At 30.1% G+C, this 26683-nt stretch overlaps 1 protein-coding gene across 1 annotated transcript in view; it reads left to right on the top strand.

The window, feature by feature from the left end:
- The window catches only part of LOC127729917 (annexin A6-like), a 42996-nt gene extending 19234 nt beyond the window's left edge, over nucleotides 1-23762 (top strand). The window contains exons 10-26 of the mRNA XM_052237854.1: nucleotides 1246-1391; nucleotides 2343-2424; nucleotides 3765-3859; nucleotides 4419-4532; nucleotides 5463-5553; nucleotides 6199-6525; nucleotides 9598-9779; nucleotides 10649-10727; nucleotides 11266-11351; nucleotides 12865-12946; nucleotides 13127-13221; nucleotides 14648-14761; nucleotides 16396-16486; nucleotides 17421-17747; nucleotides 18266-18447; nucleotides 21534-21618; nucleotides 22026-23762. Coding sequence (XP_052093814.1) covers nucleotides 1246-1391; nucleotides 2343-2424; nucleotides 3765-3859; nucleotides 4419-4532; nucleotides 5463-5553; nucleotides 6199-6525; nucleotides 9598-9779; nucleotides 10649-10727; nucleotides 11266-11351; nucleotides 12865-12946; nucleotides 13127-13221; nucleotides 14648-14761; nucleotides 16396-16486; nucleotides 17421-17747; nucleotides 18266-18447; nucleotides 21534-21618; nucleotides 22026-22039 — 2192 coding nt within the window. The 3' untranslated portion in view covers nucleotides 22040-23762. The remainder of the gene's footprint in view (nucleotides 1-1245; nucleotides 1392-2342; nucleotides 2425-3764; nucleotides 3860-4418; nucleotides 4533-5462; nucleotides 5554-6198; nucleotides 6526-9597; nucleotides 9780-10648; nucleotides 10728-11265; nucleotides 11352-12864; nucleotides 12947-13126; nucleotides 13222-14647; nucleotides 14762-16395; nucleotides 16487-17420; nucleotides 17748-18265; nucleotides 18448-21533; nucleotides 21619-22025) is intronic.
- Nucleotides 23763-26683: the final 2921 nt, after the last annotated feature.

A 26683-nucleotide genomic window follows, 5' to 3' on the forward strand; every position in this document is an offset into this window, starting at 1 on the left:
CCTGGTAAAAATCGAAAATAAAATTTGGACCATTTGCTCAGACAATCATCAACCCTATACATTTAAGAATCACTAAAAATTTAACAGAAGTAAGTTTAATGAATACCCTTTAGATATACATGTACTACATTTTTTAGCATCTTTACATAATTTTCATCTCTGTGCAATATCCCATTTAAAAGACGGAAGATTTATTAAGGGACTTTATTCGTAGGTACTGAACTGGTATCCTGTAACTGGGAGCCTATTCCTTATCTTGAAATATTAAAATTGTTCCTTTAATTCATGTCGGTTCATAGTCACATTACTGTTAATTGGAATGACCTAAAACTAGTTGCATTTAATGAATTAACCACTATTTTATAGCCACTGTAAGTTTCATGTAATTTTTATTTTCAAAGTGGATGTACAGTAATTTAATATTATTCTTTTTTATTTAAAGAGTTTTGCTTAAATTTTGTAGTCATATGTAGGGCTCCCTACTTTTTTTACACTTTTAAGCTTGTATAATTTCTGTTAGAATGTATCCTTAGATTAATTACCTTGCTTGTCCTGTGTATAGTGAAAAAGTTTTTTTATACCGAGGGTACATTGTACTTAGTGCATAGAAAGAATATTTATATGCTCCCCTTAGTATAGTTGGGAACATTATGTTTTCTGGTCTGTGCATCTTTCCGATATTATGTCCATTGAACATTCTTTGTCTGTATCGCAGCATAATTAGATATATACATAGAAACACAATTAAAAAAACATTAAAACCTGTCAGATAGAAAGTCAGCATGCCCCTTATACAATAAAATTGATACAGCTTAAAAAGTTAGATTATGCCAAAAATGAGATATTTTTAAAGGTTAAAGTTTTTGGTTAAGGTAGTTTACTATGAAGTTGTGGTCCAATAAACTTTAAACTTCTGCCAAATTTACAGTTTGACCTGAGTTCACAGTTCACTGAACATGGAAATGTGATAGTTAGAGTGCCCTATGAACACATTTTCTTTTTTCTAATCTATTTATTGGCGGTCAAAAAATAACAAGCAATGCCTGTGATATTTGAGTTTTATTTCAATATTTCATTTTTGTATTTTATGTATTTTTTTTTATTTAAAATGACATATGAAGTTATATTTGCATATTATATATCACCATTGTGTATAATTAGATGAATATGTACAAATGAAATATGAATTAGATAATAAAAAACAATGAACTCTATTCTCACTATTGTTTTCTTTGTATTTGCCAGGGGGATCTGTTCGAAAACCACCCAAAGTTGAGCCTAAAGTAGAACCAAAGAAAAAGACAAATGGCAATGGTAAACCAAAACCTAAAGAAACACCTCCACCTAAAAAGTCTGATCCATATTTTGCCATGGAAACAGAAAATTTAGAGGTATACAAATATGAAAGGAAATTTGAGATTTTATTATTTAAAGGCAATTCCATTTGAAAGACAAGTGTGAAGCAGAGTTGAAAAATTATAAATCAAACAACAACCAGCAGGTGGTTTATGAATATTTTTTAAAAGAAACAACTTTACTTTACAAAGACATGTAGACAAGCACAGAAAATCCTTGTTCATGAGTTGTTCTGGTCTTCAAGCATTTTTATTTATATTATATTCAGAAGATGAAATTTTGTTCAAAGGGTAACAAAATATGTGTCTATTATATTGATTAATTGACGTTTGCTGAAATGTTCAATTGCAAATATTACATACATTTAATTGACAATATGACTTATCAAGAAATATATTTTGAAGATTACAGTTTACATGTGAAATGTTAAATTTGACAATCCATCTTACAGATCAGCATTAGCCAAAATATGTATTGAAAAATTAGGAATCCACTAAAATAAAAAAATTCACATATAGTTTTTCAATGTAGAACCACTAAAGTTTACACATTCGAATAAAACCAGGTATACAGTATTGAGTGCTTACAACCCTTAAGCAACTCAGGATTTCAATAAATATTCCAATGAATCATGATACAAAAATATATGAAAAATAACAAGAATTACCAAATATATTGGACAGTACAACAGAGTGTACCAACCACCAACACCTGATGAGTACATAATGGTATTGTATATCTCTTATTTTGTTTTTTTATCATTGATTTTTGGGATTTTCCATAGCAAACATAGACTTTGCCATATCTACATAATTAGAGGGCATAGGTTATGAAATTGTGAATTCTGCCTTAACTTTTTAAAGTTATCTTAAAAGGCTTCCCTATGCTACATATCAGACAAGAATTGTACATACAAACAAATAAAAAAAACATTTTAAAATATAATGGGATGGAAGTAGTGATGTTAGGGCTTGATATAATTACAGACTGAAGGGACAGTGAAACCATATGATAAATTCAATGCTGAACAAGATGCTGAAGTCTTAAGAAATGCCATGAAAGGACTTGGTAAGTAAAATTTGCTACATAGTTTTTAATTGGATCTTTTTGTTGAGCCTGCAAAATTTATTTTTTGAAAGCGAGACATAGCGATCCTAGATTCTGTCATCGGCGTCAACATTTAGTTTCAGTCTGTTGTTATAGTTTTTTTAGACATCAATAACTTTGTCAAACCTTAATGGAATTTTATGAAATTTGGACAGAAGCTTAGTTATGACCAAAATACAGTATTCAGAGAAAAATTTTGAAAATATTTATTTTCATTTTTCCATATTTAACTGATAAATGGACTTAGTTTTTTTTTACTTTTAACAAATAAATTCAGTCTGGGGTTTAAAGATTGTTACACATCAATTACTTTATCAAACCTTCATAGAATGTTATGAAAATTTGGCAGAACCTTTTTTATGATTAAGAGATAATGTCTAAAGATTCTAAAGCAAACTTTTGAAAATAATTTTTTTTCATTTTCAGTATTTTCTGATAGTTGGACATAGTGTTTTACAGTTAACATTCACAGACAGTCTGGGATTAAACTTTTTTGACATGATAAAATTGTAAACCTTCATGGAATGAGACTTATGAGAGAATCAAATTTTATACCAGATTAAGAATAAGTTGTTTTACAGTATGAATTTCACATCTAGAACAATCAAGGGGATGGTTTATGATCCAGATGTCTTACAATATAATTTAACTTATTTGGGCTTAAAAAAACTAACAAAAAATTCATGATTTTTTTTTCACTACATGTAATAGTGTTCTAGACATTAAAATTGTAGTGGATTTTTCTTTCACTATATAGTTAGTTTACCGTAAGAATATTATTATAATGTAACAAATTTATCTGCATGCATGGCAGGTAATCTTTTACAAACATTTTGGTGCACATAGAATTTTTATTTTATTTAAAATAATATTTATAAAAAATGAATGGTATGCATATATTAAAAAAAAATTAAAAATTATGAATTCCTGTCTATTTTAATTGATGGATGGCTGCAACACTGTTTATAAATAACAAGCTTTTTAAAAGACTGCTGTAAATTGATAGTAAATAAATAACCAAACTAAAAAGCAGAACAAAAATGAAAGGTCTGTGTCCTTTTTTTTTTGAGATATAAGCCCTGTAAAATTTGGTGGGAAAATATTCTCTCTTAGATTTATCATACATTTAACATGGCACTTTTTAAACTATATGTATTGAAATGATAAAAAGAAATGTAGGGGTAAGAGGGCAAAATATTTAATGGCACTTCATGGATAAAACCAGAGGATTCGGAATATCTGACAAAATATCAGAAACAAGATCGAAGACATCCTTAAAACATATGTTTTATATTTTACAGGAACTGATGAAGATTCAATCATCAATGTGTTAGCATATAGATCTAATCCTCAACGACATGAAATATATACTACGTACAAAACAATGTTTGGAAAGGTAATAGTCTAGTTTTTGTTAAACTGTCCTTTCTATGTGGAACAAATGGATAGGATATGGTCAAATTAGGATAAATGACATATTAAGGATCAAACAAGTCCAATGGTCACATGGCATAAATGTTTGTTGTGCACTGAACTATGTTTGGTGTGCGTTAGCCAGAAAACTATATAATTTATTGTAGATTTTTTAATGGATGTAAAAGAAAAATGTTGATGTAGTCAACAGAATATAATTCTTATTTGATATGCAAAGCGGTTCAGGTCTAAAAATGCATTTGCATTGCAGAAAAATAATATTTACAATTTCAAGAATATTAAAAGTAGAAAACTTTGTGGTTAGATTTCTCTCTCATGGTTTCGTATCCATCGTATGGAAGTAAGTGTTCTTTTTATTCTTCAGTTAGAATTACTATGTCTGTTGGTTTGTTAATATAAACCACATTCATGTGTAGATCTAGCAACAATTGCCAATTTTTATACAAATTTAGAAAAGATATTGTGAAATAAAAGCTCATGGAGTTTCATCAGCTATTTTTAAGAATTTATTTTCATTGCAGGATTTGATAGAAGATTTGAAGGGTGAATTAAGTGGAGGATTTTTAGATACATGTAAAGCATTGTTGATGCAGCCAGCTCAATATGATGCTTACTTGCTACGCAAAGCAATTAAGGTATTTAAAATCATATTGTATAATAATGTCTTTTATTTGTAAAATAATTTGTTTTTTTCTTCTTTTTAAATATATGAAATTAATAAAGAATGCTTTGGGCAATTATTACATACAAATCAGTGGAGTCAAATATATGTTTTTTTTGTTAAACTTTGAGTTCCAAGAGTTCCCAATGGTGAAGTTGAAATCATCACTTTGTAAATTTTACAGACGCCATCACGAGTTGGTTGACCGTTATGGAATATCCGTTTCACAGATGATATCGGATATGTTCCTTATGTCGTAGCTACAATCCCGTTCCCTTTACACGAATGTGACCTACCGAATTAGACTATTTACCCCTATTTATGACATTTTTACCTATTGTTTTTGTTTGTTTTGTTCACACATCGTTGTCAATATAATGGAATTTGATGCGAATGTCATACAAGTGAGAGGTTTAGCTAGCTTTAAAACCAGGTTCAATCCACCATTTTCTACATCAGAAAATGCCTGTACCAAGTCAGGAATATGACAGTTGTTATCCATTTGTTTGATGTGTTTGAACTTTTGATTTTGCCATTTGATTGGGGACTTTCCTTTTTGAATTTTCCTCGGAGTTCAGTATTTTTGTAATTTTACTTTTTGATGTCTAGAAAAAGTATCTACAGATAAGAAAAAAATATTTTCAGTTACTATGAAATAATTGAAGAAACTTTGTACAGTATTTCTTCTGCATGCTCTATTGGCTAATCATTGAATCTACTTGTGTGGTGAACAATTGTGAAGCAAAATTATGATGAGAATTCTTTTGTTTTACACATTTGTTTTTGCATCAAATACTTTCAGCCAATTTAAACAAATTTCTTTTCTCAACATTGTTTAAGGAGTTTTTTTTGTTTCATTAAATTTAAAAGCAAAAAATGACCATATTTTTAATTATGCTTTCAGGGTCTTGGAACTGATGAAGATGTGCTGATAGAAATTTTATGTACCAGATCAAATGCTCAAATAACAGAAATCAAAAGAGTGTACAAAGAAAGTAAGCTTATTTCTGAGACATTATTTGAAAATTACAAGAGTATCATAGAGGAGGATTTAGTACACTCAAAAATTATTTTAACCTTGTCATATGTTGATGTGCACATCCAAGTCAGAAGCCATGTCAGCTGTTGTCCATGTTTGTTTGGTGCTGATGGCATATGTTTGTTAGTCTGTTAAATTTATTCACATAGACCAACAGGAATTTAAGGCTTGACATATATCTTAAGCACTTTTCTGTCTTTGAATAACATATGTTCAAGATATCTATTTAGTTTTGTTGTGTTTTTAGATTGCTGTCATCTTGAGGCATACATATTCTTTCCTTTTTGTTCATATTCAGTAACTATTTTACTTTAATATTTTGGGACTTCTTTTATTGTTGAAATAATCATAAAAATTCCAAAAGTAGATCTTTGGAGTAATTCTAGATAATGCCTTTACAATACTATTTAAAGTTTGTTTTTTTTAATGGTCAAAATGTCTCATACAAAGTAGGCAACAAGATGTTCAGCAAATAACAATGTTAAAGGGAGATAATTTACATTTATCTAACAAAAATGAATAAGTAAAATCAGTCCTGCTAAACCATTTCTTCTCATTTATAAATAAGTACTTTCCTCATATAATATGTCCTGTCTTCCAGAATTTAATAAAGAATTAGAAAAAGACATTATAGGAGATACATCAGGACATTTGAAGCGTCTCTTAGTGGGACTGTGTCAGTCTAATCGTAGTGACAGTAATGAGGTAGACAGAAACAAAGCTCACCAAGACGCAAAGGCTATGTATGAAGCTGGGGAAAAGAAGTGGGGAACTGATGAATCTAGATTTAATGTCATTCTTGTGTCAAGGAGCTATCCACAACTCAGGGCAACTTTTGAAGAATATAAGAAAATTTCTAAAAAAGATATTGAAGATGCTTTGAAGAGCGAGATGTCAGGAGACTTATTAAGAGGATTCCTAACGATAGGTAAGATTTTTTTATGCACAAATTGTTCTTGGGTATCAAACATTTTGTGATTTTTTAATTATTGAAGGGTTTTCCATATCACTATGAGAGATCTAGCAAGTACAACACATAATTTTAAAATAGTGAATCTTTCTTTGTTCTTGAAAGAACACCAAACAGTTTGATTTGTACAAGTTTTCTATTTAGAATTAAGGTTTTATAAAGATGAACACTTTTTGTATTATCTGAAATTATATATAGAAAAAAGACTGATATTTGATATATGAAAGATGTACTTTGTTATGGTGTGTCACATCTGAATGAACCAGTTAAAAGAAGTCAATAACATTATAAAATACTTCCATTGGCCAATGAAAATTCAACTAACATTGCACAGTAAAACCTGGGTAAACTGGACCCTGAATAAACCGGTTTTCTGTTCATTCCGGCCTGAAATTGAAATCCCATTTTTTCCCCTTCAAAGGCTTTGTTAAAATAGCCCCTGTAAACTGGACACTGTGTATTTCCGAATTCCGTCTAATTATGCATTCCCAATACTCTTAATTACATTAATTATTACCTGTCACAACCGGTTTGTTTAATTAATTTAACATGATAACAGTATTGATTGATATGCAATGAAAACATAATTGTTTATACAAGAAATCAGGGATGGGGTAATCGTAATCTGTAATCGTAATCGATTGTAATTGATTACATTTTTTCCAGTAATCGACTGTAATCTGTAATCGAAGACATTTTCGATTACATGTAATCGTAATTTAATCGATTACAGCAAAAATCATGATGTAATCATCGATTACTTTCGATTACATTTCGATTACTTTAGTAAAATAGTTTGATGAAATATAACCTAGTATTTTAAATGAAAACATGTATGTATTCATCACTTTGAAGTACTGATATGACTTAAGAGTTTATCAACTGCCTTTATATTTCTATCTATTGTCTCAAGCTGCATTATGATCAACCAGATCCCCTACCATAATTTACTTTATATCTAGCTTTTGAAACAAATGGATTGATGTGCTTGTCAATAAGTCAACACCTTTTATATTAAAATAAGAAAATGGATTTAAAATAAGAAATGTGTCTTAAGTTAAGTTCTGTACTTCCTTAAAGTAGTAAGGTTATTTGTATTAAATTTCCTAAAAGCATAATTTTCAATAAGATTTAAGCTTAGAATAGATAAAACAGTTGATTTCTTATAATGTTAAGATATACATGTATATGAAAAATAAGTACACAAAATCCTTTTAACAATGAACCAATGCCTATGCATTGAAATTCTTTTCAGAAAAAGATACATGTATCCCTCGTTGACACTATAAATATATACTGTTTATAATTTTATTATAGAATAAAAAAATCTTAACAAACTTGTCTTTACTAATCAGATGATCAAAGTCTTCTAATCACTATATAAGACACATACTTTGTTTTTATTTCAATTACTGTTTGTCTAATTAAGATGGAGATTTACATTATTTTGCCCCAGGTTATAAATTGTACTCCATTCGCAGTTTTATAACCTATAATTAAGGTGGTTTTCAAACAAAAGGATTAAATCATGTTTGTCATTATAATTATAAATTTTGATCCTTAAAATTAGCTGAACTAATTAATAATTCTACTTTTTTATATTTTCTTCTGAGAAAACTTCCAACATTGTAAATAACTATGCTAAAATATACCTGCTTTTAATGAATAAAAACAAAAAAGCTAAGTTAAGTCAGTACGAAAGCAAAATTATTGAAAAAAACTTTAAACATATATATAAGTGATTGATGGAATGCAATGTCATCTCTAATTCATGTTGAAAGTCAAATTTCAAGATTTTTTTAATAATTCTGATCCTCAGTAAGAGATTCCATCTAGATAACAACTGTCAACTAATAATTTGGAAACAATGATTTAAATGTTGTTTTTTTGGTAAAGTTCTAAACATCTACTATACAAACGTTGATCAACATGATAGTGTTTAACTTACTTTATTTTTTTTTAAATTTTGAAGCATGTAATTGACAGTAATCGAAAAGTAATGTAATTACTTTTGATAAAGTAATCGATTGCAATCGATTACATACAAAAATCTGAGTAATCGATTATTAATCGATTGCACAAAATACCTTCATGTAATCGATTATTAATCGATTACATTTGTCAGTAATCGTGCCCATCCCTGCAAGAAATCAATTAGCAAGGTGTTCAACAGTGAACTTACAGTAGTGAGCTTTATTATTGAGGCACTGTTAAGTTTTAATTGAAATAAACTAAAAGAAACGCCGAATATATCTCAAGATAGAACTTATGTTGTAACTTTGATAAATTTTTCAAATTGCTGAGTAAGAAATTTACATCATGTTTTTAAAATGCTGGTTTCCCTCTTGTGAACCCCAAAACCAATAAACGTGATAATGAAGAAGACCAGGATGACGACATTCCATTGTTGAGTGTATGGTTATCATACATTGTACGACACTGTTTCAATCATGATGAAATTTCGTTTGATAAAATTCTTGTTTTTGAATCGGCTATACCAACGTGGGAAATGAATGATGGAAGTAAAATGAAACTCTCATTGAACAGTTCAAACAATGCAAGGATTCTGGTGCAAATGAAAACAATGAACTCAAAGTGAAACTGAATCTGACGAGTCAGAGACTTATGCTACCAAGGTCGATTTGACATATGAGGATATGTAAAACATTATTATTTTGAATTCGGGGGACAACCAATTTCTGAAATTTCTAAAGCCAATGAATATGAAGACTCAAAACGGTAATAGTGAAAAGGTAGGGAACACTTGTAATGTTCCTGTCACAATATTTCCACACAAATCATGACATAACTTTTAATAAATAGATTATTATGGTGCTTGTATAAATTTATTAGTTTACATTTAACAATAAAACAGAACTTTTACATGCACAATATCTGACGTCACAAGTCAATAACTTCCTGTCAAAATGGAAACCTGAATAAACCAACCCACTGTCCAAACTGGCCCTTTTTCCTAGTCCATAATAGCCGACTGGTTTATACAGGTTTTACTGTATATTATTTTTACAGTACGATGTGTAAAGAACAAAGCTGGACATTTTGCTAGACAGTTGCAGAAGACCATGAAAGGATTGGGAACTGATGATGATACACTTGTCAGAATTGTTGTATCTAGATGTGAAATTGACATGGTACAGATAAAAGAAGAATTCCAGAAACTTACTGGACAAAGTTTGGAACAGTTTGTAGCTGTAAGTTTTTTTGCATAAACCATACATGTGTAATTTTCTTAATACAAGTGATCAATCTCAGACTTATCAAAATATATAAGTTAAAATCCCCTGAATTGGGCATTTATTACATAGCAACATTGACTTCAAGACCTATAAATCATATAAACAGCTAGAAATGTGTCAAAAATACTTGGTTTTCTAATCATTGGTGTTCTAGAATCAAATTTCTACTGTAGTTAATATATTTTCATATCCTACAAACTAGAGAGAAAAATGTAAGAACACTGGATTGAAGTAAGAAAATAACATCAATTTCTGACAGCTAAAGAAAAAGATACTGATCCATGCAATTTTCTTAAACCTTTTGATCATACAATTACATTTATACTTCAGTACTTAATTTCTATATGTAAATTGTTCTGATAACATTTTTTAGATTTAATGAAATTGTATTGTTGTCAAATTGGTACTTTGTTTTAAAATATTGATTAACAAACCTGCTTACAAAGGTATCCACTTCAGGAGTCTCTACCAATAGTAAACACAACAGCGTTGAATCACTTAATGGAGTTTTATTTACATGTATTTGAAATGTTACATAGGAGCTGAATTTTGTAAATGAAAAGTCCTACCAACCATTTTTTATATGCTATCACATGTCTATATCTACCAAATTGATTTCAGCTTGTCTTCTGTGTACATTTTTATGACATGTTTTTGGGGAATTTGTATGAATAATTTTTATGATAAAAACAAAAATAATCAGGGTTGGGTCAACTGTTGGGATCACGTTTAAGTCTTTGTTAGACTAACATCAATATTTTTTTAAAGTCCTGAATAAATCTCTTTTTGACATGATTTGGGGAATTATGCTTTTTATGTTGCAGGATGATTTAAGCGGAGACTACAGAAATATAATATTGTCTATAGTAACAGGAGGTCCACCACCAGAATCTGCTGCTAAATGTAAGTACAATGTACCAGTGCATTCTATTTGCAAGGCATTTTTCATCTTTGTGATTTTTTGATGGGCTTGTAAGATTGCTATTATCATTTTATAGTTCTAACATTTTCTATATGATATTATGTAGTTATATTTTTGTTCTTTGACTGTTATTGCAAAAATGTTTCAGTTTCAGGATATTTAGAAAATATTTGGAAAGAACAGATTTTAATTTATTTTTGTGCTTTTTATACACAATATATCAGACAAATCCTTGTGTGAAAAGGAGTATTACATTTGTATTATCTGTGAAGTTTAGAACACCAATATTAAATACATATTACATAAACTTTTGTTAATTTTAGGAAATTCGGAAAATACCCAAAATAATATGATCTACATAACTCAACATGATCTGAATAATGTATTATGAACAGATATGTCTTTATTCAGCAATGACATCCAAATATATTGGTTTGAATCAAGATCTCTTTTGAAATATAAACAATTTATTGATTTTATGAAAATTTTATCAAATTGTTTCTTTTATTAATTTTCTAGCTGGCAAAGCATTTGTAGAAGCTGTTAAAAATAAAACAGAAGAAGAACTTGATGAAGAAGTCAAAATGGAATCCGAAAATATACAGGTTGATTGGGTTTACCTCCTTTGAAAGCATTATTTATCTTGTTTGGTTTGAAATATTACAATCAACATAGATTATCTATCTAAAAACTGAAAAATGATAACATTCTGACAATTTAATGTTACTTTGGTCAAAATATAGTACATTTCAGAAAATATGTGTAATAGAAAATGTATTATTACATTGGTAGCATTGAATTACATTGAATTCCCAGTCAAGTAAAAACCGATAATTTCACATGTGAAATAAACGTGGTTATTTCACTCTCTGACGTCATACAACAATAGGCGTTGTCAAGACGTCGATAACGTCGGATCAAAACAAATTGTGAATGCGTAGAAAAAAGATATAGTTCCTTACATTTTCTACATTAATTTCATTAAAAAAAGCCATTTGCCAATGTAATAAAAAGAATAACTAATCAAAGAATTCAAATATCGAAAAATATTCAACTCGTGACCGAACAACACTGATAATTAACTCATGCGCTATGCGCATTCGTGAATTAATGTGTTGTTCGGTCACTCGTTGAATATTTTTCTCTATTTGAATTCTTCGATTAGTTATTCTATAATTAATTCTTGGCACAAAATACTACACAACCTTGATAAAACCTTAAATCATCATCTCAAAATCATAAAGAAGATAAGTAAAACAGAAGTCTTTGCTTACTTTTATTAATTTATGACTGCATCTAGATATTCATGTATGTCCTTTGCTAGAAAATGTGAGTTGTGTCAATTTAGGAAATTCCTGAGTTGACTTATCTTATTTATCACAAAATAATTGCTATAAATTTATTTTCATTCAGTGCTTATGATGTTTTTTTTCTGTTAATATCAGTTGTTTTCTAATTGTTAAAAAGGGTCAAAAATTAAAAAAATAGATAAAAAGGCTTTTAAAAAAGAAATGGATAAATATGTTGTCCTTGGTTGCTGCCAATCATTATTGTTTTTGGCATAAATCAGGCTGTTAGTTTTTCTTTTTTTAATTGTTTCACATTTGGGGCCGTATGGCGCATACAAAATTATAAGCCTGGTGTCTTTGATGAGTTTTTTGGCATACAAAGCTTACAGTCAACCTGCTATAAAGGTCACATTTAATAAGCAAAAACCTGTCTTCTTCTGTGACCTTTTTCTTTTTTTGCTGTTGTAATACCCATGCATTTTAAACCTCAATTCAAAGGTGACTTCTCCTATTCTTATATCAAATGAATATTGTATGTGCTGTTTTAGATCAGGCAGAAACCTTTATGTCAAGGCTTTAAGCAGATGAAAAGATCATAGTTCTCAGGAGCAGTTTTTATGCTGTTTCCTTTATTTAGAATATATGCAATTTGTTTACATGAAATAAATAATACAACTGAGTAAAAAACAGTCATTATGAATAAAGGGAATTTGGAGTATACAAAGAATGAGACAAGAACTAAATAAAAACAAAATTACATTTATAGGTTGATATACAATTTGAATTTAGATTTATTTCACCCATGAATCCTTTTTTTGTTTTTGAATAGGAAGACCCTACTGTAAAAGCAGCTGAAAACTTTAATGCAGAAAATGATGTAGAAGTTTTAAGGAAAGCTATGAAAGGATTTGGTAAGATTAGGATAATTTAACTTTTTTGTATTGTAATAATTTAACTAATATCTTGTCATAAATTTTTTTAATATAACCAAAGTGGTTTTATATTGAACTTATACAATTTTTTTCTCAACAAATACAATATTTTATTCAAAAAGACATCCAAAATGATTGATTTACTTTGCTGTTTTTCAGGTACTGATGAAAAAGCTATTATAAATGTCTTGGGTTTTAGAGACAATGCTCAGAGATTAGAAATTGCCAAATCTTTTAAAACTATGGTTGGAAAGGTAAGGAAAATTCTGAATTGTAAATAGTTCTACTTTCTAGTCAATAAATGCCATCAGTGATTTCAAGATATGAGTTTTTGTTCTCAGCATATGAATATTCATGTTAACAAATGACCTCAACACAAATGTAAATTAGGGAACTTTACCATTGCAATATGTTGATTCAAAATTTTAAAGGGTTGCACTTGATTTGAGTTCAAAATACAATATCTAATGTTAAAATTCAGTGGCTCATTTGATAAGATAAACAATTACATTTCAAGGCAGTTAGAACATAACTTCCATAGATTTCTTTTTGGCCAAACAGAAAACGTTTGATGCCTTACTTATTTTGCACACACCAATACAGCCATTTTTTCAAATATTATAAAGTTGGCTGGTGCAAAATTAAGGTACCGTAGAAAGGCTTGTATAGTTCGCAGTGGTACATAGTCCGCACCCCCTTCTCCCCACGAAATTTTAGGAAAAAAAACTTTTTGTAACTGTTTGAAAAGGTCTAATGAAACTCCGGTAATTTCAAATCCTGTGCGGTCGTTTGCGGTATTTTCTTGGAAAAACCTGTTTTCCATCATCAAACAGAAGCTGAAACTGCTTGTTAATGATTCTAGAACGCTTCATGATTGTTAAAATAAGTTTAATTCACTTAAAAAACAATTTAGAAACTTGTGTATGTTTAAACAGGAAGTTTAAAAAGCACGTGTAAAAGAAGAAATTAACCGGTGAGAGTCGAAATCCGTACATAACAGATATCACTATAATACGACTTTGAAAGCAAAACAGTCCCATCCTTTTGTAAAACAGTCTTTAATATATCTATCACATTAATGTTTGAAGGGTCTTAAGCTAATACAAACCATATTAGTCAGTATGAAACACCAAAACGGAACGAACAATAACCGATTTCGTTTTGTAGTTTACAAATTCTAAGCTGGTTTACGGTTGTCTTTTTCACTATGTTTGTATCGTTTCAATCGAGCAGATACCAGTTTATTTCAACCAATGCATTGAAAAGAAACGAGAAATTTGTAATGAAAGGTTTAGTTTTTATATTTATCAGTATTAATTTGATATTGAATAGAAATAACTTATTAATATGGATGAGTTAAAATTATTAGTTTGAAAAATGATAAGAGCGCCCTCTACAATAGAAATAACAAAGATGGCGGAACGTAAACAAACCACCTCGACCGCGAAATTGAAATTTTTCTCTTATTTCTTGCTTATTGTACTCTATAGTCCGCACCCCGTCTGGAAGGTCCAATTTTGGAGAATAAAACCGCGGACTATACAAGCCTTTCTACGGTACTCAAATTTTGAAATTAGTGTATTCAATCATCACAGATTACAACATAACTAAATGTAACTTAACATTTATGAAGAGTAATGTTGAAAATAATGAAATGCCATGAATCATTTCTTTTATCAGGATTTGATAGATGAGTTGAAGGGAGAATTAAGTGGAGGATTGAAGAAATTATGTGTAGGTCTGTGTATGAGTTCTCCAGATTTTGATGCCATGAATCTCAACAAAGCCATCAAGGTTAGCATACAACTACAATAGATGTAATAATCTGAACATACATCCACTAACACAAAAAAATTGGAACATTCAAGACTTTAGTGGGGTTCCTTTACATCAGTTTGGTAGCATTTCTGACCAGTTGAATAGTTTGAAGTCAGAATTTTTAATGTTCAGTAGTTGTTGTTTGTTGATGTGGTTCATAAGTGTTTCTTGTTTCTAGTTTTTTATATAGAATTAGACAGTTGGTTTTCTCGTTTGAATGGTTTTACACTAGTAATTTTTGGGGCCCTTTATAGCTTACTGTTCGGTGTGAGCCAAGGCTCCGTGTTGGAGACTGTACTGTGACCTATAATGGTTTACTTTTACAAATTGTGACTTGGATAGAGAGTTGTCACATTGGCACTCATACCACATCTTCTTATATCTTTATTATGTAATAGGTGGAGAGAAAAGCAAACAATCAAGTAAATGTAACAGCCCTAGAGTAAAGTATACCATTTTTGCAAACTGCTCAGTATATAGATCTACATCTTCATGTTAGCATACTGTGGATTCAGTATTATTCGTTGGATACAAATTTTCGTGGGTTTCGTGGGTACAGATGAACCACGAATTCAAATGTTCAACAAATTAAAAATTTTATATAGGCTTTGTATACAGAGATTGCTAAACCATGAAATCATATATCCACGAAAACATAAGTTTTCCTCAATCCACAAAATTGATACCCACGAAAACGTAAGTTTTCCTCAATCCACGAAAATTGATACCCACGAAAACGTAAGTTTTCCTCAATCCACGAAAATTGATATCCACGAAAATAAATGAATCCACAGTATGTTATAAACATTATCATTGTTGAAGATTTTGTATTTGATATTGATTGATCCCTTTAACTGAATTGATTTAAAAATACAATGTACTTGAAAAATTTTATCATTTGTGGGGAAAGAATTTTCATATAAACAGTAAACATTATTAAAAAAGTTGTGAATGAATTAAAACGGAACTATGTCAAGATCAGCCATCAACACCAAATTCCTGCAACATGAATAAAAAAAACTTAGCAAAAACCAACAATTAACAAAAACTAGCATCAATGAACCTGCTCAGAGGGAGGTTGTTGATATTTTCTAGTGTACAATTGTATTAGATTGAACATATGAAAACCAGGAAATGTCCAAACATGATCCAATTCATATTTTTTATTGATTAAGATGCATTTGTGAGGCCTTAAAAATAAATTTAGAACTTATCGGGAAAAATGCAACAGTATCAGGTTTGCAATAATAGAACTCTCATTCTTAATTTCAGAATTGATATTCTTTCATAAAATTTTAGCAATTGCTTTAATTAGATTTCGCATTTTTTCAGCGGTCAATGATTCACAATAAAGCATAACATTTATTCATGATTTACAATATCACACCATATCAACCCTCAGTAGTGTCTCTGGTTGATACAGGTGTGATATTAAAAAAGCCATATCATGTACACTTTATTTTATACCTCAAGTAGATGTTTTTCACATGACAGAAAACCATATGATATTCTCTATTTATTTCAAAAGGAAATCATGGTACTTCATTGAAACAAATATAATAGATATTTTATTGTATGCTTGTGTTATAAATATTTTGACTTGTATTTAGGGTTTAGGCACAGATGAACAAGTTCTAGTAGAAGTTATATGTACTAGGAGTAATGAACAGATAAAAGCATTTAAAGAGGCATATAAAAGATGTAAGTAGAGGAAATGGTTTCAGTTTTGAACTGTAAAGGAAAATTTTATCATTAAAACTTTTGTTCTATTTAGTTATATTAAGACATATAAATTTGAAGTTTTCAAGGTCATTTATATATATAATTATCTAAGTTAGTAAGGGTTAAATAGAAGCCAGTTTATATATATGGGGTGAAAGTGAATGAAATAACACCAAATTATAAGCAAAGGAATTCAAGAGAACAACATGAACAACATATTGTAACTTTCTATATCTTGAAGGTCACTTTTTATGCCCCACCTTGGGGCATTATGTTTTTCAGTCTGTGCGTCCGTCCGTCTCCCTCTTCAGGTTAAAGTTTTTGGCCAAGGTATTTTTTTATGAAGTTTGAAGTCCAATCAACTTGAAACTTAGTACACATGTTCCCTATGATATGATCTTTCTAAGTTTAATGCCAAATTAGAATTTTGACCCCAATTTCACGGTCCACTGAACATAGAAAATGATACTGCGAGTGGGGCATCCGTGTACTATGGACACATTCTTGTTTATTTATATTTCACCAGAGATATAGATAAGAACCTGAGATGTGCAACTCATCTGTGTAATCTCTTCTTTGATGCCCATGATGCTTATCTCAATGGTAGTCTATAGAAACAACACGAAAACAATCTTGAAAAAGAACAACTTGTTTGTTTATATTGAAGCTTTCAACAAACCAAAAGAATACCTGATTAATAGAAACTCAGGATTTAATACACTACACAAGAATTTAGATATTTGAAGATTTTATATTAGCTGTAATTAAGAAAAGTTGCTTCTTGGGTTCTCATTGATATCTCTTACTTAACTGCAATGATATGCTCCTTAACTGTTCAATAAATTTGTATCCATATTGATAATATTAAAATAAATGTAGATGATAAACTATGTTTAAAGTTTTTCTTCTGCAGTATATAACAAAGAATTAGAAGCTGACGTAGCTGGCGATACCTCGGGTAATTTCAAACGACTGCTAGTTGGTTTATTACAAGCGAACAGAGATGAAAGTAAAGAATTTGATAGAAACAAAGCTAAACAAGATGCTCAAGCCCTTGTAGAGGCTGGAGAAAAGAAATGGGGCACAGATGAGTCGAGATTTAATGTTATTTTGGTATCTAGGAGCTATGCCCAGTTACGTGCAACATTCCAGGAGTATGCAAAGGCAGCTAATAAAGATATAGAAGATACTCTGAAGAGTGAAATGTCTGGTGACTTACTCAAAGGCTTCTTAGCTGTTGGTATGTTCTTTTTTTTTTATTGTTTTCATTTAGAGTAAATAATTAGATATAAAAAGAATCACAAACTTCAAAAAATGAAAGTTTGTTTTAATTAATTTTTTAATTTAAAATTGTACTCTCCTCTTTTTCAGCTAACATTTTCATGATATCAAACTCAAAATTATTTGAAATATGTGATACATGTGTGAACAAAAAGAAAGTTCACTTTGAATTGTCTTCATTTACACTTAGACCTAAACTTCTTTTTAAACAAGTTTATCTGATTTTTGTATTCAATCAGATATTATTTATTAAAATGCTAGAATAAATGCAGGAATAAATATTAAACCAAAGAAGTTGTAATTTGTCAAACCCATTCAAGGCTAGTTATACCACATGAAATGTCAGGAGGCATGAACCTCTATTAGGGTCAAATTGCATTTTTGTAGTGCAATAATGTTCTTGTTACCATGTAAAATTTGTTAATCTGATTTTGTGTACTATATTGTATAAATTAACTATTTTTTTGTTTTATGCAGTAAGATGCATTAGAAGCAAGAGTTCTCATTTCTGTGATGAGCTGTACAAATCTATGAAGGGATTGGGAACTGATGATGATACGCTATGTAGAGTACTAGTGTCTAGATGTGAAGTAGACATGGTTCAAATCAAAGAAGAATTCCAGAAAAAATACAAACAAACACTGGCTATGTATATCAGTGTAAGTATATGAATAAAAAGATCGAAACAACCTTTTAGCTGTATGCAATAAGATCTTAAACCTATTTACAAGACAATTATGTTATGATACAATATCAATATGAAACTGCTTTGTACTAGACATACCTGCAGAAATGAGATTTAATTTACTAATTTACAAAGTAATAGTCCAGAGGAAGATATGCCATTCAATCAGGACAGATCATAAAAAAACAACTAGTTTTTGCTCTTACTTCTAATGCATAGGCATTTAAACAACTCTGAAGTCTTTGATTTGACATTACTTGGAATTGAACTAGATAAGCAAGTATTCTGTTACAACACCACCAAAATAGATACAGGATAAAAGCTTATGAGATATTATGCAGATATATATATTCAGGGTAGTCAGAATTGATTGGGTTCTTACTAAGACCAGACATGTGACAGAGTTGTCAAGCCACAACTGGAGATTTGGAAATTTTCAGCTTGAGTTTGGGCCTCAAAACTAGGTGATTTTTTATCAACCTTTTTATCAACGTACGCAATTGGGGTTTTTTTGTGTTGAAACTGCATATCTTCCTTTTTTGTTAAAAGAACAATGATTCCTTACCTTTAAAAACCTGTATAGCCATTTTTACTTGATAAAAATAGAAGATAGGGGTTTTCAAATATTTAGTTCAAGATAATGACAGTCTGTTGAATTGTTGATCTGTACACTTAGAAGACTGTGGATGGTCTTATGGTCTTATCAGCTAGGTTGTCTCTGGAGTCGGACTGGATCTTCTTTAGCATTGAGAATGTTCTTTCTGTGTCAGCATTACAAACATTCTTATATAGGTATTCCATTGGCTTGGATATAAAACAAGCCATAAATATCAAATTATTTCTTTGAGGTTCAGTTCCATGTTTTCAACAGCATCAAAGATTACAGAGTTGTTGTTTATACAACTTTAATAATCCATTGTCAGTATTTCACTTTTAATCATCCAGGTGTGTGTCTTAAACTAGCTAGTTGATCACAAGGCAATTACCAATCATCTTTTATTGTTTTATATACAGTCTAATCCTAAACACCTTCATTGATTACTCAACCTCACAGGAAATGGCGACTTCCGTTTTTCTCGGAGTTTTACCATATCAATTTCGAGTTTCTCTGACTTTTTCTCTGTCCGTATCGATTTTGTAAATGTCTACTGAAATTTTTTTCGAGGTTGAGATTTTCAAAAAGCGGAAGATTTCAAATTTTAACGGGAGGGACGGAAGGGGTCTGAAAAGCGAAAGATTTTGACTCCCGCTGGAAGAATCACATGTATGTAAGACTAAATAAGGAAATAAAAAAAAATAGCAAATCCATTTGGTTTTTGAACAAGATGAATTTTAGTATGTTGATTTGTTAAAGTAGAGAAATAAAGTATATGAATGTACTTATCCAAGAAGTTTTGCTATTTCAAACACCAATGGACAAAAACACTTTTTAAAGAGGCATTCAAATTCGAACTGATCAACTGGTGAAATATTTTAGACCATTGTTAGAGAAGGTTATTGTAATAGAAAAAGGCAGATACAATGCAATGAAAATATTATTAGCTCACCTTTCCTTGAAAAGGAAACGTGAGCTTTTGCCATCACTTGGAGTCCGTTGTCCGTCCGGTGTAAACTATTTCAAAGATCTTCTCCTCTGAAACTACTGAACCAATTCCACCCAAACTTAAGCTGAATGATTCTTAGGGTATCTAGAATAAAGTTTGTGTTTAATTTTCTGTTTCGTACAAAAACATGGCCACCATGGATAAAAATAGAACATAAGGGTAAAATGCAGTTTTTGGCTTATATCTCAAAAACTAAAGCATTTAGAGCAAATCTGACATGGGGTATAAATGTTCAATAGGTCAAGTTCTATCAGCCCTGAAATTTTCAGATGAATCTCACAGTCCATTGTTGGGTTGCTGCCACTAAAATGGTAATTTTAAGGAAATTTAGCAGTTTTTGGTTATTATCTTGAATATTATTATAGATAAAGATAAACTGTAAACAGCAAAAATGTCAACTTTAAAAAATCTTCTCCTCTGAAACTACTGAACCAAATTAAACCAAACTTAAGCTGAATGATTCTTAAGTTATCTAAAATAAAGTTGGTGTTTTATTTTATGTTTTCTCAGAAAAAATGGATGCCATGGCTAAAAATAGAACATAGGGTAAAATGCAGTTTTTTGACTTTTATCTCAAAAACTGAAGCATTTAGAGCAAATCAGTTAAAATATTCATTAAGTCAAGGTCTACCTGCCCTGAATTTATCAGCCAAATCGGGTATCTGATTTTTAGGCTATTGCACCTGAATTGATGATTTTAAGGAAATTTTGCAGTTTTTGGTTATTATCTTGAATATTATTATAGATAAAGATAAACTGTAAACAGCACAAATGTTCAGCAAAGTAAGATCTACAAATACAGTTAAGACCAAAATTGTCAATTGACCCCTTAAGGAGTCATTGCCCTTTAAAGACAATTTTTCACAATTTGTTCATCTAGTTTGCTTACTTCAAAAAATCTTATCTTTTCTAACTACTGAATCAATTTCAGCCAAACTTGGGCTGAATGAGTTTCAGAGTATCTAGTATAAATTTTGTATTTTATTTCCTTGTACATCAAGAAACATAGCCACTATTGCTAAAATGGAACATAGGGGTAAAATGCATTTTTTGGCTTTTGAAGAAAATATGACAGATACAAAGAACATTTAAATTGCATTTTTAAGCCACTCATTAATATATATTGAAAAGCAAAAATAATCATTGATGAAAGATTTAAGCAAAAAATTAAAGGTGAGCGATTCAGGCTCTTGAGAGCCTCTTGTTACTGTTTAATTCCAATGATAATTTTTTTGTTTCACAAAATGTTGAATTGATATAAATAGGATTTTTAATGATGTTAGAATTTAGATTTTACAGCAAGATTTCTTTTTATTAAATAAGAATTCCATATCATATTTACATTCTGGCATCTCTTTTTTAACCCTAACATATAAAAAAATTAAAATAAAATTGATTTGTCCTTGAGAAAAATCCAAAGTAAATGAAATTTGAAGAACAAAAATTTGTATTTTAGGATGATGTCAGTGGTGACTACAAAGATTTATGTTTAGCTTTGTTAGGAGAACAGCAAGCAGCACCTGCAGAGAAGAAGAAAAAAGGTAATTTATAGCATTAGTTGTTCACTAAAAAATTGGAGAAACATCATGAATTTTGATACATTGGACTAGGTCTTTTCCTTAAGCATCAAATATATGCTTTTTGATAAGGAACCTGGTCATAAATATATACTCCCATCTTTTTTCTCCATATTTATTGACATTTAACAAAAAATTACATGCATTCAAATTATTGAAAACAAAGACAACTCTACATGGAATTTAAACAACATCAATGATTTAAACTAGGTAATTGTAATTGCTAACAGCGACCATTATTTAATGTAGAGACATGTATTTCAAAGATTCAACTTTTCGTATTCTTTACCTGTTTCAATGATTCATTAAATAGTTACAAAAAGGAATACTGTTACAATACTGAAAGTACATGATTATATTTGTTTTTCCAGGATTTTTCTCATAAAGAATGGTGAAGCAATGATGTGGAACAGTTACCCAGAATTATAATAAAGAGACTCATTGAATTATAGATATATTGGATCTTAGAATAGGATATACCGGTAGACTGTTATAGGGACCAAGCTTTAAATGTTAGATATAGATAAAAGGGATATTATAAAGCTATTGCATTTTACAACATTATATGATATAGAATATGTATATGTACTGCAGTTAAATTCTGCTATGTATTATAAATACTTGTATTGAAGAAACAAATAGAAAGTTAACTATTTGATGGAAAGATGATACAATGGCTTATGATGGTCGTTCCAAAAATTACTTTTAAAGACTTAGTTTTCTTATACACTTAGATCACAAAAAACAAAACTAAATCTTATCATGTTTTCAGTATAATCTCCATCCAGAATATTTCTTCAATTCATAAAATATTAATTGATAAAATTATGCTAATTTTTAAATTGATAAGAACACCAGGTACAGAGGATCAGGGATCTGTACGAATTTTAATTGAAGACATATTACTCTATATTTTCATTTCTTTCACTTTGGGAAAGTATAAGAGTCAGCCAATATTATATTAGCGTGTATCTGTTTTTCAGTATGTTAACAATATTCTGATAAAGCTGATGAAATGAGACTCCAATACCTAATTTTTACTTTAAAAACTGAAATTTTACTTTGTAATGTAAGAAATATTGAGGGTAATTTGAATTATGTAATGTTCTTCAAGATAATAATTGTTTTGTAATCATTTTACAACTGTAGCCATGACCTGCCAAATGTCTTCTGATACTGTTGTAGTTCATTATTTTATATTTGTTTTGTTTTCTTGGTGCCTATTACATATGTTTGTATGTAGCTCTATTTGTTTATATTGCTAACCCTGTTCATGAACTTAGCATTTTAATTGTAATCTTTTCATTCCATCACATTACCTTAAAAGGTATTTTTATATTTAATGTTTCTGAAATAGAGGGTTTTGTGTTGATATATATACTTATTTCAAGACTCGAGATAAATAAATATTAACAGACACTTTCTAATAATACAACATTCCGTCAGTTTTATTTTTCTGAAATAGAATAATTAAAAGCTTATTTGCAATTGTGAATAATTAAGTGTCTACATTCTAATAGGTAATTTATTTCTGTGACATTCCATCTTGTTTTGTCTATTCTCAATGACAATGTCTTATTTATATAAAAAAGTAATGAAATAATACATTTTGCATTTATATGTTAGACAAACTATATAGAAAGAATTTATATAATTTAGGATGTTTGATTTTTTGGTTGTAGATTACCTTTTAAATTCAATGACTATATGTTTATAATTTAAAATCCATTTTTATGTGCCTGTCAAGGACAAATGTACCATAAAATATTATTTCCCATTTTTTGGAAGACACACATGAAATCAAGCTCATTGATTGAAAAAAAAAAAAATTTTTTGCCAAATTTTATACCGTCATTCACAACCAATTTGAAAATTCAACAAATTTGTTATAAAACATTCTGTTAGTTTTTATCAGAAACTTTGGAACTTTTTCAGAATGTTGATGGCTGAGCTTTTTTTTTAATTCATTTTGTCATTCCAATAATTTTTTTGTAAAGGTTTATTTGTTACTATCTGTGATAATTGTTTACTATATTTTGTAAATGCATGTCTTATTGTTAGTCTTAAATAATATATTAAATAAAAAGAAATAAATGAAATGAAATATTGACTTGACTGACCAGGCCATTTAAGGATCAGTTTCATTGCTCCTGCATTCATGTCTAATATTTCTATGTCATAGAACTAAAGGCATATGTTAGGTATTGCCATGGTATCATCTACTTATTTCGTATTATTTCTTCATTTTTAGTTAAAGTCGTTAGCCCAAGTACCGGCATAATTACTGCTGCTGCATTTTAATTTTATTTCCTGATTTTATGCCAGCCAACCTTGCATCTGTGTGGATAACATTTGATGTATGATTATGTAATGCATAATTACAGATCACATATGACATTTTTATGACCCCGCCGTGGCCGTGGGAGCATTAATTTTTACCCTTGTCCGTCTGTACGTACGTCTGTACGTACGTCCGTACGTCCGTCCGTCCGTCCCAAAATTGGTTTCCGTTCTCTAACTTGAGTTTGCCTCTACCAAATGTTATGAAACTTATACACAATGCTTATTACCACAAAACACAGATCAAGTTTGAATTTTGATGGCGTCACTCTAACCGTTCTAGAGTTATGCCCCTTTATAAATTGAAAAATTGCAAAATTTTTAGTTTCCGTTCTCCAACTTAAGTTTGCCTCAACCAAATGTTATGAAACTTATACACAATGCTTATTACCACAAAACACAGATCAAGTTTGAATTTTGGTTGTGTCACTTTAACCGTTTTAGAGTTATGCTCCTTTATAAATTGAAAAATTGCAAAATTTTTAGTTTCCGTTCTCTAACTTAAGTTTGCCTCAATCAAATGTCATGAAACTTATACACAATGCTTATTACCACAAAACACAGATCAAGTTTGAATTTTGGTGGTGTCACATTAACCGTTCTTGAGTTATGCCCCTTTATAAATGGAACTAGAGGCTCTAGAGAGCCTGTGTCGCTCACCTTGGTGTATGTGCATATCAAACAAAGGACACTCTCCAACATTGTAGACGAGAATAGACTTCATGACAAAAATCTCTATTTTATTGATCTTGTATTACTGATCTTTTATTCTGTTTAGTTTCTCGCTATTGTCTTTAGTTTTTGCTCAAAACACAATAGAGGGTAAAAAAAAATCTCATTTAAGGGCAATCACTCCTATGAAGAGTGACAGTCTACTAACTATATCGGCAAAATTTACCTTTTCATAGATCTTGTCTTGCTGATAATTTTTATGATTTAAAGTGTTTATTTATCTATTATAATTTAAATCATATAAGGCATAACAGAAAAATGTTTCTCTCTAAATATCATAGTTTTCATGATAATAGGCAAAAATGAAAAAAATGGTAAAATTTGTCATTTATGGGCAAAAACTATAAGAATTTGTCTAACAATTTTGACATAGATATAAGAAGATGTGGTATGAGTGCCAATGAGACAACTCTCCATCCAAGTCAAAATTTATAAAAGTAAACCAATATAGGTCACAGTACGGTCTTCAACACGGAGCCTTGGCTCACACCGAACAGTAAGCTATAAAGGGCCCCAAAAACATACATGTATATGGACAATTGGTAGAGCTCATTATTCTGAACATTATTGCTACTTTCAGATTTTCTCTATTTATAACGGTTCAAAAAATAATAGACAAAACTTGCATTTTACCCCTATGTTCTGTTTTTAGCCATGTCGGCCATGTTGGTTGGTAGGCGGGGTCATCGGACACATTTTTAAAACTATATACCCTAATGATGATTGTGGCCAAGTTTGGTTAAATTTGTCTCAGTAGTTTCAGAGGAGAAGATTTTTGTAAAAGATTACAAAAATTTACCAAAAAATGTTAAAAATTGACTATAAAGGGCAATAACTCCTTAAGGGGTCAATTGATCATTTTGGTCATGTTGACTTATTTGTAGATTAACCTTTGCCGAACATTATTGCTGTTTACAGTTTATCTCTATCTATAATAATATTCAAGATAATAACCAAAAACAAAAATTTCCTTAAAATTACCAATTCAGGGGCAGCAACCCAACTACGGAATGTCTGATTTGTTTGAAAATTTCAGGGCTGATAGATCTTAACCTGATGAACATTTTTACCTCTTGTCAGATTTGCTCTAAATGCTTTAGTTTAAGAGAAATAAGCCAAAATCTGCATTTTACTCCTATGTTCTATTTTTAGCCATGTTGGCCATGTTGGTTGGCAGGCGGGGTCATCTGACACATTTTTTAAACTATATACCCTAATGATGATTGTGGACAAGTTTGGTTAAATTTGTTGTAGTAGTTTTAGAGGAGAAGATTTTTGTAAAAGATAACAAAAATTTACAAAAAAATGTTAAAAATTGACTATAAAGGGCAATAACTCCTTTAGGGGTCAACTGACCATTTTGGTCATTTTGACTTATTTGTAGATCTTACTTTGCTGTACATTATTGCTGTTTACAGTTTATCTCTATCTATAATAATATTCAAGATAATAACCAAAAACAACAAAATTTCCTTAAAATTGCCTATTCAGGGGCAGCAACCTAACAACGGGTTATCCGATTCACCTGAAAATTTCAGGGCAGATAGATCTTGACCTGAATAACAATTTTACCCCCATGTCAGATTTGCTGTAAATGCTTTGGTTTTAGAGTTATAAGCCAAAATCTACATTTTTATCCGATTCATCTGAAAATTTGAGGGCAGATAGATCTTGACCTGATTAACAATTTTACCCCATGTCAGATTTGCTGTAAATGCTTTGGTTTTAGAGTTATAAGCCAAAATCTACATTTTTACCCTATGTTCTATGTTTAGCCATGGTGGCCATCTTGGTTGGTTGGCGGGATGGCCGGACACATTTTTGTCGAGCCTTCGACTTTTGTCGAAAAAGCGAGACATAGCGATCCTACATTCCGTCGGCGTCGGCGTCGGCGTCGTCGTCGTCGTCGTCGTCGTCGGCGGCGTCCACAAATATTCACTCTGTGGTTAAAGTTTTT

Source organism: Mytilus californianus, unplaced genomic scaffold (assembly GCF_021869535.1).
Source record: "Mytilus californianus isolate M0D057914Y unplaced genomic scaffold, xbMytCali1.0.p SCAF_2, whole genome shotgun sequence".
In the NCBI taxonomy this organism is placed as follows: Eukaryota; Metazoa; Mollusca; class Bivalvia; order Mytilida; family Mytilidae; genus Mytilus; species Mytilus californianus.